General features: G+C 45.3%; 2 protein-coding genes across 5 annotated transcripts; one reads left to right on the forward strand and one right to left on the reverse strand.

Annotated features, from left to right (window-relative positions):
* The first annotated feature begins 731 nt into the window (after window positions 1–731).
* bmp8a (bone morphogenetic protein 8a) lies at window positions 732–9,909 on the forward strand. Its single transcript, XM_083681090.1, has 7 exons — window positions 732–2,305; window positions 5,421–5,613; window positions 5,783–5,931; window positions 6,297–6,476; window positions 7,182–7,261; window positions 7,622–7,732; window positions 8,845–9,909. The coding sequence occupies exons 1-7, from the start codon at window positions 1,756–1,758 to the stop codon at window positions 8,992–8,994; spliced, it is 1,413 nt and encodes a 470-aa protein (XP_083537216.1). The 5' UTR covers window positions 732–1,755; the 3' UTR covers window positions 8,995–9,909.
* A 27-nt stretch (window positions 9,910–9,936) lies between these two features.
* On the reverse strand, window positions 9,937–12,020 carry LOC310812503 (zinc finger protein 706). 4 transcript variants are annotated; one of them, XM_083681094.1, is made up of 4 exons: window positions 11,975–12,020; window positions 11,457–11,598; window positions 11,247–11,358; window positions 9,937–10,238 (listed from the first exon to the last, which is right to left on the reverse strand). In XM_083681094.1, exons 2-3 carry the CDS (start codon window positions 11,589–11,591, stop codon window positions 11,263–11,265), a joined length of 231 nt encoding a protein of 76 aa, XP_083537220.1. In that variant the 5' UTR covers window positions 11,592–11,598; window positions 11,975–12,020; the 3' UTR covers window positions 9,937–10,238; window positions 11,247–11,262. The 4 variants fall into 4 exon arrangements, with proteins under 4 accessions (XP_083537220.1, XP_083537217.1, XP_083537219.1 ...); XM_083681091.1 differs by having other exon boundaries at window positions 9,937–11,146; XM_083681093.1 differs by having other exon boundaries at window positions 9,937–11,168.
* Between the last annotated feature and the right edge of the window lie 1,575 nt (window positions 12,021–13,595).

The raw sequence follows: 13,595 nt of genomic DNA on the forward strand, positions 1-13,595 counted from the left end.
AAACACAAGCTGGCATGGCACAGACCCTGAATACTATATTTGATGTTTGTCATTTCCCCCCTAAATCCTTTCCTAGAACACTCACCACACACATATTGTGCTGAAAAAAACTGACAAATGTTTCAGCAGGAAAAACAAATAACAAATTCAGAGTGTACCAGTTTTGACTGTTCACCTGCCGTCCATCTTTACTATGTTGGGGCTGTGGAACTGTAGGATTCCTCATCTTGTTGTACTGATTTTGGCAAGTCGCTGACTGCTAGTAGTTCCCCCGTCTCCCAGACCACAGCTAAAACACACAGCTGTGATTTCAGAGGCTTGCTGATGCTTGAGTGTCAGTGTTTGTATACTGAAGTGGTCCAGACAACCCAGTGAAGTTATGCATTTCTAAATGGAAAAAAATAATAATATATGTATATACTGTATATATATATATATATATTATATATATATATTGCCATGTCCATTCCATCGTATTTAGACATGAAAGGAAGTGGTTATGAAAAGACAAAACGGGAGGGAGAGTGAGAGAGAGATGTTAAAAGAGCCCATTGGGAGGGAGGAGAGTTGGAAGAGGATGTGGGTAGAGAGAGAGAGAGAGAAGGAGGAGGAGACAGCAGCAACATGGGACACTCCCTCTAGCTGATGGAGCAAACGAGTTTAACTCACTCAGATGAGATACGCACTCCCAGGGCTCACTAGTGCTCTGACACACACCCTCCGACACACACTGATGTTGGGCTCCATCTGTACCAGGTGTTCTGATGGATGTTGATGGAAATCACCTCTCGGTTGCGGAGTAACTACTTAACCTTCACCAAGGCATGAGAGACTCACCAAAGCCGTACATCAATTTTCAAAGGATTATAACGACACAAGAAACTTTTGGGGGGAATTTCCTTTTCAAAGGTCAAGAAAGGTGGAGACAGAAAGAACAAGAATCTTGAATGGATAAAAAGTAACCAAGAATCCTGGATTATTAAATATGACTGATTGAGAGCTGTAGAATTTAGCTTCTTCTGCTGAAGACTTTACCTGGGACAAAGTTGTTGCTTGACAGGAAATTGACTTTGACGCACAGCAGGTGTGGTGTTTCCCTTGTTATCCTTTTAAAGTCTGATTAGACTGAAACCCTGTCTAATAATTTAGGTCGCATCTCAAATTTCACCCCGTAGGGAGCTTGGTAGCACCTGCCCTTTACTTTCCTGCTTTGAACCTTCTCCAAGTTTATTTCTTCAAAGCATTGTTTGTTTTTCATCCAAACACATGAATATGCCAAGTTGTAATTATGTGCTCTCACTCTTTTTCTTCTCTGTGCGTCGCATGAATAGAGTCTTATCAAGGTAGAGGAGGAAGAAAGCGGTGGTTTGGAGATTAAAGTAGTAGACGGGGTAGAGGCGGGAAGGGAATGAGAGAGACGTAAACATATCCCTCAGTGTCTACCGTTGATCTAAACACATAGCACATAAATCAGAGAGGTGCATTTGTTTGTGACCGTTCTGTCATACATAAAAGACAAACAGTAAGGTGCACATAGTCAAGTCTTTCTCTCTCTCTCTCTCTCTCTCTCTCTCTCTCTCTCTCTCTCTCACCAAACCAGGACACACTCACAGCCTCTCATGGTGGGTTGTGTGTAGTAGGATTTGAACTCTCGAGGTCTGAAGGAGTTAGCGAATCAGCGACAACAGAGATCAAAGAGAACCTAGAACGTGGTCCAACAGTAGAGAGAACAGAACACCACCCCCCCCCCCAGCGATGGCAGAGGACATCTCGAACCCCTCCCTGAGCACCGCGTGCTCGGACAAGTCTAGAACGACGTACCCCTATACCCACACCTGCCTGTACACAAGAAGACGAAGCAGCCGTAACAACAACAAGTCCACATGCAGACACCAGCTCCCTCTGGTCCCTATGGCCCTGCTCCTGGTTCCCCTGCTGCTCTGCCTGTGGAGCCAGCAGGCTGAAGGGGTCGTCCACTCCAGCTTCCGCCGCCTCAGTGGCAAAGAGAAGAAGGAGATGCAGCGGGAGATTCTGTCCATCCTGGGCTTGCCGGGCCGACCCAGACCCCACCCCCCACTGCGGCCCCCGTCCTCGGCCCCGCTCTTCATGCTGGACCTGTACCACGCCGTGGCGGCAGAGGGGGACGAGGCAAACGGAATCGCCCCGGGAGGGGGGCTGGGGTTCGGGGGTCTGGACGGGTTGAGTCACGTCAGCCATGCGGCGCTGCCCACGCTCAGCACACACACACCGCCCCTGGGCACGGTGGTCAGCGAGGCGGACACGGTCATGAGCTTCGTCAACTTGGGTGAGTGTGTGAGATGGAGGTGATCTTTAGAGCCGTGGTCCATCGAGATGGTCTTTAGATCAGTGGTCCATCTAGATGATCTTTAGATCAGTGGTCCATCTAGATGATCTTTAGGTTTGTGGTCCATCTAGATGGTCGTTAGATATGTGGTCCATCTAGATGATCTTTAGGTTTGTGGTCCATCTAGATGGTCTTTAGATCCATGGTCCATCTAGATGATCTTTCAATCAGTGGTCCATCTCGATGGTCTTTAGATGAGTGGTCCATCTAGATCAGGGGTGCCCAATACGTCGATTACGATCGACCGGTCGATCGTGAGAGTAGTGCATTTGTGCTTCAGCATGGTACGAGGCAATTGAGCCAGTGCGAGTGCGCCACTTGATTGACGTACAATGCGGCCAGTCTGAGATCGCTTCTCTTCTACGGGTCACGTGTCACCATGCATTTGCATGTATATATTTCGCAATATATATTTAGCATTTTTTAATGTAGGTAGATCATTTTGACCTGGTCATTTTGAAAGTAGCTCGCAAGCTGAAAAAGTGTGGGCACCCCTGATCTAGATGGTCTTTAGATCAGTGGTCCATCTAGATGGTCTTTAGATCTGTGGTCCATCTAGATGGTTTTAACGGCAACACATTGGCTAGTGGGTCAGTGACTGGCTGCTGTTGAAGGGGAGGTCACCAATGTGGTCATGGAGAACAGAAAGGATATGCATGTATTTCTTCCAGCCCAGCATTAACACACCTATTCTACGAATCAAGGTCTTGGTCATCAGCTCATTGGTCGAATCTGTTTGAACTTGTGCTGAGCTGGAATGAAAGCCTGCTCACTCCATCAGTAGGTATCTATGAGCAGTGTTGGTGGCACCAACCATTATCTATGCTGCAAACGAGACGTTGGCCTATCAGATAAAGACAAGAATGTGTTTGGACTCCAACCTGGCAACCATAACCTCCCCCCTAACCAACCTGGCAACCCTAACCTCCCCATGGCCAACCTGGCAACTCTAACCTCCCCATGCGGAGACCACTCCAACCTGCAACCCTAACCTCCCCATGGCCAACCGAGCAACCCTAACCTCCCCCCTAACCAACCTGGCAACAGTCAGTCTCTTTAGGGTTTCCTGTGCTGTACCAACCCAGACAGTAGACCTAGTCCTGATGTTTATCTGTCATGGCTTCAAAACTAAACATCCTTTTCCCGATCGCTTCCTTCCTCCATCTCTCCTGGCTTCAGACCTCCGTACCGTGGGAACATTATTCCACATCATTTCTCTTGGGCAGCCATTTTCTCAGCGGTGATACAATGAATGTCCAAGTTCCTCCGAACATAATTATGTTACATTTGTGTCACTTAGGTAGGCGTGTCATCTCAGTCCATTCCATTTCATATTTCAATGGATATGATGTTGGTATGATAAGATACACTGAACTACCCTGCTATTGATGTCCAATCGAGACATGTTTCCACATATAGTTCTCTGCATGTTGGAATCAAACGGGCCTATAGGACACACCCTATCAGTCAGACCCACTTCAGGCCAGTGGACAGTGTGTATGAGACACACAGCTGGGACCAATTACAGGCCCCACTGACACACAGAAACAGAGAAAATGGCCGAACAGAGATGAAAATACCGCTGTGGACTTGTCTAAAAATACTCTCAGAGCTGTCATTAGTGGTGTGTGTGTTGAGCAGCTGCTGTGGTCCAGGCCCCTTAGTGCCTCTAATTACTGTACACTGCAGGCCCGGCCGTGGGTGTCACACTGCTCCACAGGGTTCCACAAGGACACACACTAAGGCTAAGGCTAATCCTGTGCCTGTGTGTGTGTGTGTGTGTGGATGGGTAGGTATGGGAGGGTGGGTGGGAGGGTGTGTGTGTGTGTGCGCGCAGGTGGGTGGGTGTGTGTGTGCATGTGTGTATCGTACATGCCTATCTCCATCTTTCTTTGTTGCCCCTCACTCTCTTTTTCTCTCTCCCTTCCCCCTTCACTATCACTATGCTCTCTGTCTCTCTCTCTCTCTCTCTTTCTCTCTTTCTCTCTCTTTCTTTCTCTCTCTCTCTCCGTCCCATCTGTACTATCACTATGCTTCAGTGGAGATTTCTTTAGAGGAGGAAGGGGAAGACCAGTGATTTCAGAAGAAAAAAACAAAAAAAACTTTTAGATAAAACTACTCCTAAATCGCATGTCACCAAATACCTGATTAAAACACACTGGTTTGCAATGAAGGTCTAGTTGTTGTTTCAACAGCGCCCTCTATGGTAGCACTATGGTGTAGCCGGAGGACAGCTATTTTCCGTCTTCCTCTGGCTACATTGACTTGTGGTTCAATGTAGGTCCAGAGGATGTCCTCCAACCTATCAAAGCTCTTGCAGGATGAATTAACATCTTCCCCATCCCAATCAAAGGATCTGATCTATCTAGTAGGCTCATGGAAGCATAAGCTACAGCTCGCACTGCTAGTGCAAGTGCACAAAATGTGGTAGTGAGACTCCAATGTAACTCTTCTCCTGTGCACCTGTGTTATTCACTTTAATTAGCATCATCATGATGGGTATAGGTTGGGCAAATTCGAGTATCATGCCCGGGGTGGGTATGTAAATAGCCTAAACCGATCTGTTACATTGAGCTGGGTGAATGGATATATGAATGAATATGCATGATTCATCCAATATGCTGTAGTAGAAATAAGGCCATGCTCATAGATAAAAAAAAAAAATCGTCCTGCCAAATCTTGAACGGCACCAGCCGCTACTGCTATGCTCTCTCCCCCTCTCCCCCCCCCTCTCTCTCTCTCTCTCTCTCTCCCTCCCCTCTCCACTATGTCTCTCCATGTCTGCTCCTTTCCTCTCCTCCCTTTTTTCCTTTTCAGTGACTCAGTCACTCATCTTCCAGTCCTCCCTTCTCCTCCACACCTTCCCTCTTCTGTTCTTCTTTTCTCTCTCACTCCCCTTGCTATTCATTCCATTCATATCAGATATTTGCAACATGTCGTGCATTTTAACCTTGTCCTTCTATCTAATGCTGATGTTTTTTTATGTTAAATTCTCTCTCTGTCTCTCTCCTTCGCTCTCTCTCTCTGTATCTCTGTATCTCTGTCACTCTCTCAGTGGAGCAGGAGCGAGACCTGCTGCAGCCCCGGCCGTACTGGAAAGAGTTCCGCTTTGACCTCACGCCCCTCCCTCAGGGGGAGACGGTCACGGCTGCAGAGTTCCGTATCTACAAGACCCTGACCATGGGCCAGAGGGCCAACCGGACCCTGCACATCTCCGTCTATGAGATCCAACGAGAGAACAGACACAGGTTCAAGCCACTCTTCCTACTCAAGTCTTTCTCTCTCTCTCTGTCTATCTGTCTGCCTGCCTGTCTGTCTATCTGTCTGTCTATCTGTCTGTCTGTATCTTGTATCTTCAGTTTTTATTCACAGGATGAGAGGATAATCTTATGTTGCTGTGGTGTTTTAACTCCCTAGAGAACCGGAGCTGGTGCTGATGGACATACAGTCGGTGCCCGCAGGACAGGAGGGCTGGCTGGCCTTTGACGTGACCTCGGCCAGCAACCGCTGGCTGCTACACCCCCGTAGTAACCTGGGCATCCGGCTCTATGTGGAGACAGAGGAGGGTGAGCTTGCACTCCTAACCACTAGGGGAACCATTTGACAGTACCATGCTAGTTTGTTGGTTCCTCTGGCACATTGTTTATTTTATTATCTTGAACTTTATGGGCCAATTGCTGCCAACTTCTATAAGTGATGATTTCAGGATCACAAGAGTTTTTATTACATTATAAATACAAAATGTATCACATTATTACCAGTTTTTACATTATTAGTTGCTACAAGGTGTAGAGGTGTCTAGCTGATTTATTCACAGATTTTAGATGTTTGGAATCAGAATACTGCCCCAGTACAATATCATGGATGTTTTCATTTGTTGATTGGTGGGGTATTTCTCTGACCCTAACCCAAACTGTTCTGTCTCTATCAGACCGGTCCCTGTCGGCTGGGTGGGTCGGGCTGGTGGGTCGTAGGGGACCCCGCTCCAAACAGCCCTTCATGGTGACCTTTTTCAGAGCCAGCCAGGCCCCCTGTCGCCCACCCCGTGCTCTGAGACCCAACCCCCGCAAAAAGAAGACAAAATACGACCTGCCCGTACCCAGCATTCACGGTGAGGTCACACAACACCAAGAGTGGGGTTGCAGCCAGGTGGATGTAGGATGAAGTTGTCGGGAAAACATTAGTCTTTTGTCTTGTCTGGCTTGGTTTCAGCACTTCTTTAAGCGACCCAGTCTACATAAATGTGTTATACAGTGCTTTCGGAAAGTATTCAGACCCAGAACCTGATCCACACAATGTGTAATTGATTCCTATGCAAATCAGAGACCCTATAAAAACAAAGATATTAATAAAACAATTACATTAACTATTATCCTTGCATTAAGATGGACTCAATTCAACTTATTGAGTGATTTGTGGATGACATTTTTGCATTTTAGCTCATTTTAAGAGTGTCATAGCAAAGGGTCTTAATACTTATGTACATTCATTTTAGACATGAAATGTCTAAAAACCTGTTTTCGCTTTGTCATTCTGGGGTATTGTGTGTGGATTGATTCTTTTAATTTAATCCATTTTACATTTAGTCTATAGCACAACAAAATGTGGAAAAATGAAGGGGTCTTAATACTTTCCAAAGGCACTGTACGGATAATTATAAATTAATATTTTGAAATCTGTGTGCATTGTAGTCTCTTCCTGGCCCATAGACTACAAGGAAACACTGTCCCTTTGACATCTTATAGTATCCATGTTCTTATCTGGATATAGTGGGGCATCTGTTTCAGCTATTAGACTGCACTGCTTTCCCTTTCAGATCACAGCCACGCCACCAGCGGGCGCCAGGCTTGTAAGAAACATGAACTGTACGTCAGCTTCAGTGACCTGGGATGGAAGGTGACCTTTGGTTTTGTTTCAACCCTGCAATATAGATAATGATGCCATAAGTGAACATTGCACCTCGTCACATTCCTTCATTCCTTCACTTCGTCCATTCATTTCAGTGTTTTCTGATATGTTTTAATGTATCATTTAAAAGAGAGAGGTAGTGTCAGCTCCAACTGTTATGCTGCTCCGGTGATTTAATTAAGACGTTGACCCAAACAGAGTTTGGACCGACTTGGTCTCCCTCAGGTAAACCCCACTGGGCTTCTCTGTCACCTCGCATTGGCCCTCCATGACCTGAGTTCCACCTGACCAAGACCATGTTGTGGATGTGCGTAAAAGCTTATTGGATGTATTCCATCTCCCCACTAGGACTGGGTGCTGGCTCCGACAGGCTACTCTGCCTTCTACTGTGATGGAGAATGTCTCTACCCCCTGGGATCCTGTATGAACGCCACCAACCACGCCATGATCCAGCTAGTGGTCCGTATGCACTGAGATTAGCATCAATGTTAGAGAGACTGTTCCCGAACCTTAACCCACATCAATGTTAGAGAAACTGCTCCCTAACCCTAACCGACATCAATCTTAGAGAGACTGTTCCCTAACCTTAACCGACATCAATGTTAGAGATTGTTCCCTAACTCTAACCGACATCAATGTTAGAGACTGTTCCCTAACCCTAACCCACATCAATGTTGGAGAGACTGTTCCCTAACCCTAACCAACACCAATGTTAGAGAGACTGTTCCCTAACTCTAACCGACGTCAATGTTAGAGAGGCTGTTCCCTAACCAACATCAATGTTAGAGACTGTTCCCTAACCCTAACCGACATCAATGTTAGAGACTGTTCCCTAACCAACATCAATGTTAAAGAGACTGTTCCCTAACCCTAACCAACAGCAATGTTAGAGAGACTGTTCCCTAACCCTAACCGACATCAATGTTAGAGAGACTGTTCCCTAACCCACATCAATGTTAGAGACTGTTGCCTAACCCACATCAATGTTAGAGACTGTTGCCTAACCCACATCAATGTTAGAGAGACTGTTCCCTAACCCTAACCCACATCAATGTTAGAGACTGTTGCCTAACCCACATCAATGTTAGAGACTGTTGCCTAACCCACATCAATGTTAGAGACTGTTGCCTAACCCACATCAATGTTAGAGACTGTCCACACCAGTAACGTCCCATGCCATCGGTTGTGTGGACTCAACTACATGCCTCAACCCCAAATGAATGGAAAAGAACTACTCTACACATGTTTAAAAACATGTACAACTTTGATGTTAGAGTAAAATGTACCTTTAATTTCCCCTTGCAAACAGACATTCTTCATATAACTTGTATTTGAGATTGCTAGAAATCTGTGAGCTATTGCTGTGTCAGCTAGCTTCAACCTAGTTTGGCCGCGCTTTGAGCACATTCTCCCAAAATGGACAATTGACTGGTTTTAGAAGCACCTGTGAGTGTTTTAAATCATGAACTGGTCAGATCATCTTCTCCAATTCATTTTAAGAAGGCAAGGAGAGATGGTTTAAGTGTATGTGTGTGAAGGAGTGTGTGTGTGTGTGTATTCTGTCCTTGCAGGTTCATCTCCTGAAGCCAGATGAGGTTCCTAAAGCATGCTGCGCTCCCACCAAGCTCAGTCCCATCTCTGTTCTGTTCTACGACGACAACAATAACGTCATACTCAAGAAGCATCGCAACATGGTGGTCAAGACCTGCGGATGCCTCTGACACTAACGCCGCGTCCTGCGCGCGTGCGAGCGAGACTGTCGAGGTGAAAAACAGATCTCTCCCACTATAATCAGTTTGTGTGTCCTAATCAGCCGCGTCTGTCAAAAGGCTCTGCGTGCGTCTCGGCTGTCAAGCGCGTTAACGTTGATGCTCTGTCTCTATTTCCGAGGCACTGTGGCGTTGTCTTGTTGGGCCATCTGATGGATCATATCAGGACATGATGTAGCTCGTTGACGCACGTGACAGAGTAGATAAGGATGCGGTGTGATGCCAGTGCCTCCTGTAAGACCCGCCTGTGACACTCATGTTACTGTAGCCCATCTGTTTAAGCTATTTCACACCATGAGATCATATTCCAAATGTTTTACGATCACATTTTTCCAAAATATATAAACTGGGTAACCTCTTAACTCATTTAGTGCCGAGGATGAATAAAGTCGCCCAAATTGTCAACATTCTAGAGTGCTAAGGGTGACTTTATTGACCAAAAATTTATAAATTATGATGCTGCATTTTGTAGCCAATCAAAGTATTGTTGCTAATACCACATAAAACACGTGGCACTCGCGGTGGTGAGTGTTCCGAAAATCTTTGGCAGTTAGTGAGTTAAGCTATAGTTGATAGCAACTATCTTGTAAGACGTTTAAGAATATGACGATTAAGAATATGGCTCAACCAAATATTTGGAGGTGGAGTGTAATATTAAAGTAGATTTATAAACAACAGCCATTGTATCTCCTGTACATCTGATATTGGACTGATAAAACTCCCTACTTCCTTCATGTAACCATTCATATCTATTTCAGAACCTGGGCTATATCACCCTTTGCTGTAATACCAAGTATGAAATCTAAAGCTGTTAAGTATAATCATCTGAAACTACCCATCCATTTTGTTGTGTCCATTTTTCTGTGTGTAAAGAATGACTATTCAACCCAATAATGAACGACCATGTTGTCTTTATTTAACTATGAATAACCACAACAGTTGTTTTAGATGACTTCAATTATACTTTTAACCCGTACACTTTCAGTAACAATGGAAAATCATCAGTAATCTTTTTTGCTGTTTATTTACATAGGTCTTATACACACCAAGTACAGTCCTTTTCAACAGTCAAGAGTGAGGTTCCCGACAGCTCCATGATAGCACCAAGATAATCTTTTACATCCATGGCCTTGAGATACATGGGACTTGAGATGATCTTGGCGCCACAAAGTGTTCGGGAAACTCCACCCAGATTTCTAGGGGGGGGGGGGGGGTGTAGACAGTATTTTAGCAACAAAATTCCTGTTAAAGATCTCTGAACACACCGTGTACAGCTATATCTTGCATATAATTAAAAAATGTTTATTTATTTTTTTAGATACATTTGTCTCAGTCAGTACAGACTGAGTGAAATGTGATGAACTTCCCGCTGGGATGAACCAGGACCGATTCCCTCATACAGTTTCACTTTACTTCAGAATGGATCAACTGGGCAGAGGAATGTTTTAAATATATCACTCAATTTATTTGAAATGGTCAAATGCAACAAAGGTATAACAATGTGGATCAAAAACAATAAAACAATATTTATCGTTCCTAACGCAAGCGTACAAAGACCAAAACACAACAGTATCAGTCCTTGGGCTACTTCCTTCCTTCAGACAGTGATGCCATTCTCACAGTTGAAATGATCATAACTCTGGGAAGTATACAAAGTATACAAAACGTGTTGCAGAAGAAAGTATGCAGACATCATTACACAGGTTAGCCAGGTAGCAAAAACAGCAACACGACAACACTTTTAAACGTGTCATTTAACATGAAGCGTTCTGTCAAGCACACGTGAAGGAAGCAGCCTAGGGAAACCAGGTGTCAGTAGAGAAGATTCATAGAGGAGTTTGGGTGATCTGGAGCCATGACAGTGGGGGGTATACCTCAGTGTGGAAGTTAAGATGGTGAGAAAGATGTTCTGATGTTTTGTTACCCAAAATAAATATAGAGATGGGGTGCTGGTGTGCTTCTGCCCCCTTTTAGATCATTGTTACACAAATCCCCTCCCCCCCTCCTCCTCCTATCCATGTCCAATAATGCTGGGGGTCCCAGTGTTTGTCCTTCAATGTCATTCAGTCGTAGTTTCAGCATTCACATGATGGTAATTGAGTGTCTGTGGATCATAACACAGAAAGCTAATTTATAAATTTATAATGATCACAGCAAATCCACACATTCACACTACAACTCATGCATAGCGATGAGCATCTCACCCCTGGAGTAGGTCCCTTAAGCCTGCACATCAACCAGCTCTGGAGGCATTGGGGACTTGGGATGCTTGCTCTCAAAGTGCTGTTTAAATGTCTTCGGGTCAGGCATCTGCGTCTAGATGGGAGAGGAGGAGGGAATACAGGACGTTTACAACCCATTTCCAATCAGTCAAGAAACACACACAGACGCATCCAGTATCGATCTACATTTACCCGGCAGACGGGGCATGAGTGGACCAGGGCTGCCTTGGCTGTGGTCTTCTGATCCGGGGCTCCCTGCTTTTTCTTGTCTGCCGCCTTCTTGGCGTTCTTCTGCTGGGACTGAATCTTCTGCTGCCCGCGAGCCATGGCCTACCTAGGAAAAATAAATAAGCGATTAGCAATTATCCTCTAGCGATGTCTTACAGACGCCAAAACGAACACAATGGTAAACCTGTCGTCAAACCATCATCGTCGATGCCTCGAACCTCCTCGCAAAGCGACACGTTTATAAATAAATCTGGACAAAGCACGGGCACGGGCGCGGCCAATGGCTGGATGGCTAGCTAGCGGTTAGCCTTCACCCAGTTCCACATGTCTTTTAACTTAGTTAAAAAAAAAAAATTCTAACTAAACGAACAGCAGCTAGCTTATACGAAACGAGGATATGTATAGTTGTCCAACTATTGCCCAAGATGAACGTATATGTGCCATTCCATATCATAAACCGCTGTATCTTGTTGATAGCATACCTTGACGTCTAGCCCCTCTGCGTTCTTCTCGTGGCTAATCGCTTCTGAGGCAACAGGATGTGACATAAATGGTGTTGGACCGAAACCAAACGTGGAACTGTTGAAAATAGCGCCGCCAGCTGGTGGTTGCACGTTTTTGTCCCAAGTCAAGTCAGTCAACTGTACTGTAGAGCAGTGGTTCTCAAACTTTTTCTGCTAGTGTACCCCCTTTAAAATATTTTTTCAGCTGAGTACCCCCTTCACCGGCACAAAACATTTTGTTAGGCACTGAACGGGGGAACCAGGCGCGAATACAGAGTCGGACAAGCAGAGCAGGTTTGGGTATTTAATGAGGGGATAAGGGTAGGGGGTAGTCTGGCAGTGGACAGGCGGCTGGAAGGCAGGTAGCATCATCAGCGTGGAAGGGTAGGCCGGTGGGCGGACAGGCAGGCTGGTGGGTAGGTAGGTAGGCAGGCCGACGGGTAGGTGTTACTACGTTTCGTGGTTGATTCACGTTGTTATGGTCATGATGATCGGATATTGCTCATCTGATCAAATGGATTCATGTTTTGGTGTGTACTCGCCTCACCTGGATAGGTCAACATTGAATAGACCTACTAGGTACCAGATATGGACCTATCCACTTTAATCATCATCATCATCATCATCATCATCATCATCATCATCATCATCATCATCATCATCATCATAATATACAGCCTATACAATGAACAATGTATTTGTCTCTGTCACAGCAGCAAAGTCACAACAGCCAGGTTCTGTGTGGCCGTCCAGCCTGGTTGTGGGTTAGGGTTAGGGTTAGATGCTATGAGGGTTAGGGTTAGATGTTATGTGGGTTAGGGTTAGGGTTTGACAGGCTTAGGGTTAGGCTATGAGACATGGTTAGGGTTAGACAGGGTTAGGGTTAGGCCTTGAGACAGGGTTGGTGGGGTTTTCTCCCCACCGCAGCCAATGCGGTGTCATGTCAGTATGTGTACCCTAGATAGTGTTCCCCCTCTATTTATTGCGGTTAAGGGAGGAATCTAAGGGAAAACATAATTGATGATGGCTTATGATGTCACCATTGCAAGTGTTTTCATGCATGTTTAAAGATATGTTAACATTAATTATTTAATTCAGAACACTAATTGATTTTATTGCAATTTAGCAACAAAATGAATCACAATTTTTTACTTGAATGATAGAAGATTACAGATGCATTCCATCATATGTCATCTGTAAGCATCAACAATGTCCTACAGTGTGCACAGCAGGTGTGTCTGTATCTGTCTGCGTATGTCTGTATCTGTGTCTGTATTTCATGTGTCTGTATGTCTGTCTGTGTCTGCGTGTGTCTGTCTGTGTCTGCATGTGTCTGTGTCTGCGCTTGTCTGTGTGTGTCTGCATGTGTCTGTGTCTGCATGTGTCTGCGTCTGCATGTGTCCGTGTTTGCGTTTGTCTGTGTGCGTCTGCATCTGCGTCTGTGTGTCTACATGTGTCTGCGTGTGACGGCATGTGACTGCATCTGCATGTGTCTGTGTGTGTCTGTCTGCATCTGCGTGTGTGTGTGTCTGTGTCTGCGTGTGTGACGGCGTATGACTGCGTGTGTCTGTGTCTGCATGTGTCTGTGAATGTGTGTGTC

This window comes from Argentina silus (genome assembly GCF_951799395.1).
Source record: "Argentina silus genome assembly, chromosome: 11".
NCBI classification, from domain to species: Eukaryota; Metazoa; Chordata; class Actinopteri; order Argentiniformes; family Argentinidae; genus Argentina; species Argentina silus.

Bases quoted from the DNA above. Each gene is read 5' to 3' on its own strand.
- bmp8a (XM_083681090.1), top strand. From the start codon at position 1,756: ATGGCAGAGGACATCTCGAACCCCTCCCTGAGCACCGCGTGCTCGGAC. The intron at 2,306-5,420 runs GTGAGTGTGTGA...TCACTCTCTCAG, and splicing joins CATGAGCTTCGTCAACTTGG to TGGAGCAGGAGCGAGACCTG. The intron at 7,733-8,844 runs GTCCGTATGCAC...CTGTCCTTGCAG, and splicing joins ACGCCATGATCCAGCTAGTG to GTTCATCTCCTGAAGCCAGA.
- LOC310812503 (XM_083681094.1), bottom strand. From the start codon at position 11,591: ATGGCTCGCGGGCAGCAGAAGATTCAGTCCCAGCAGAAGAACGCCAAG. The intron at 11,359-11,456 runs GTAAATGTAGAT...TCTCCCATCTAG, and splicing joins ACTCATGCCCCGTCTGCCGG to ACGCAGATGCCTGACCCGAA.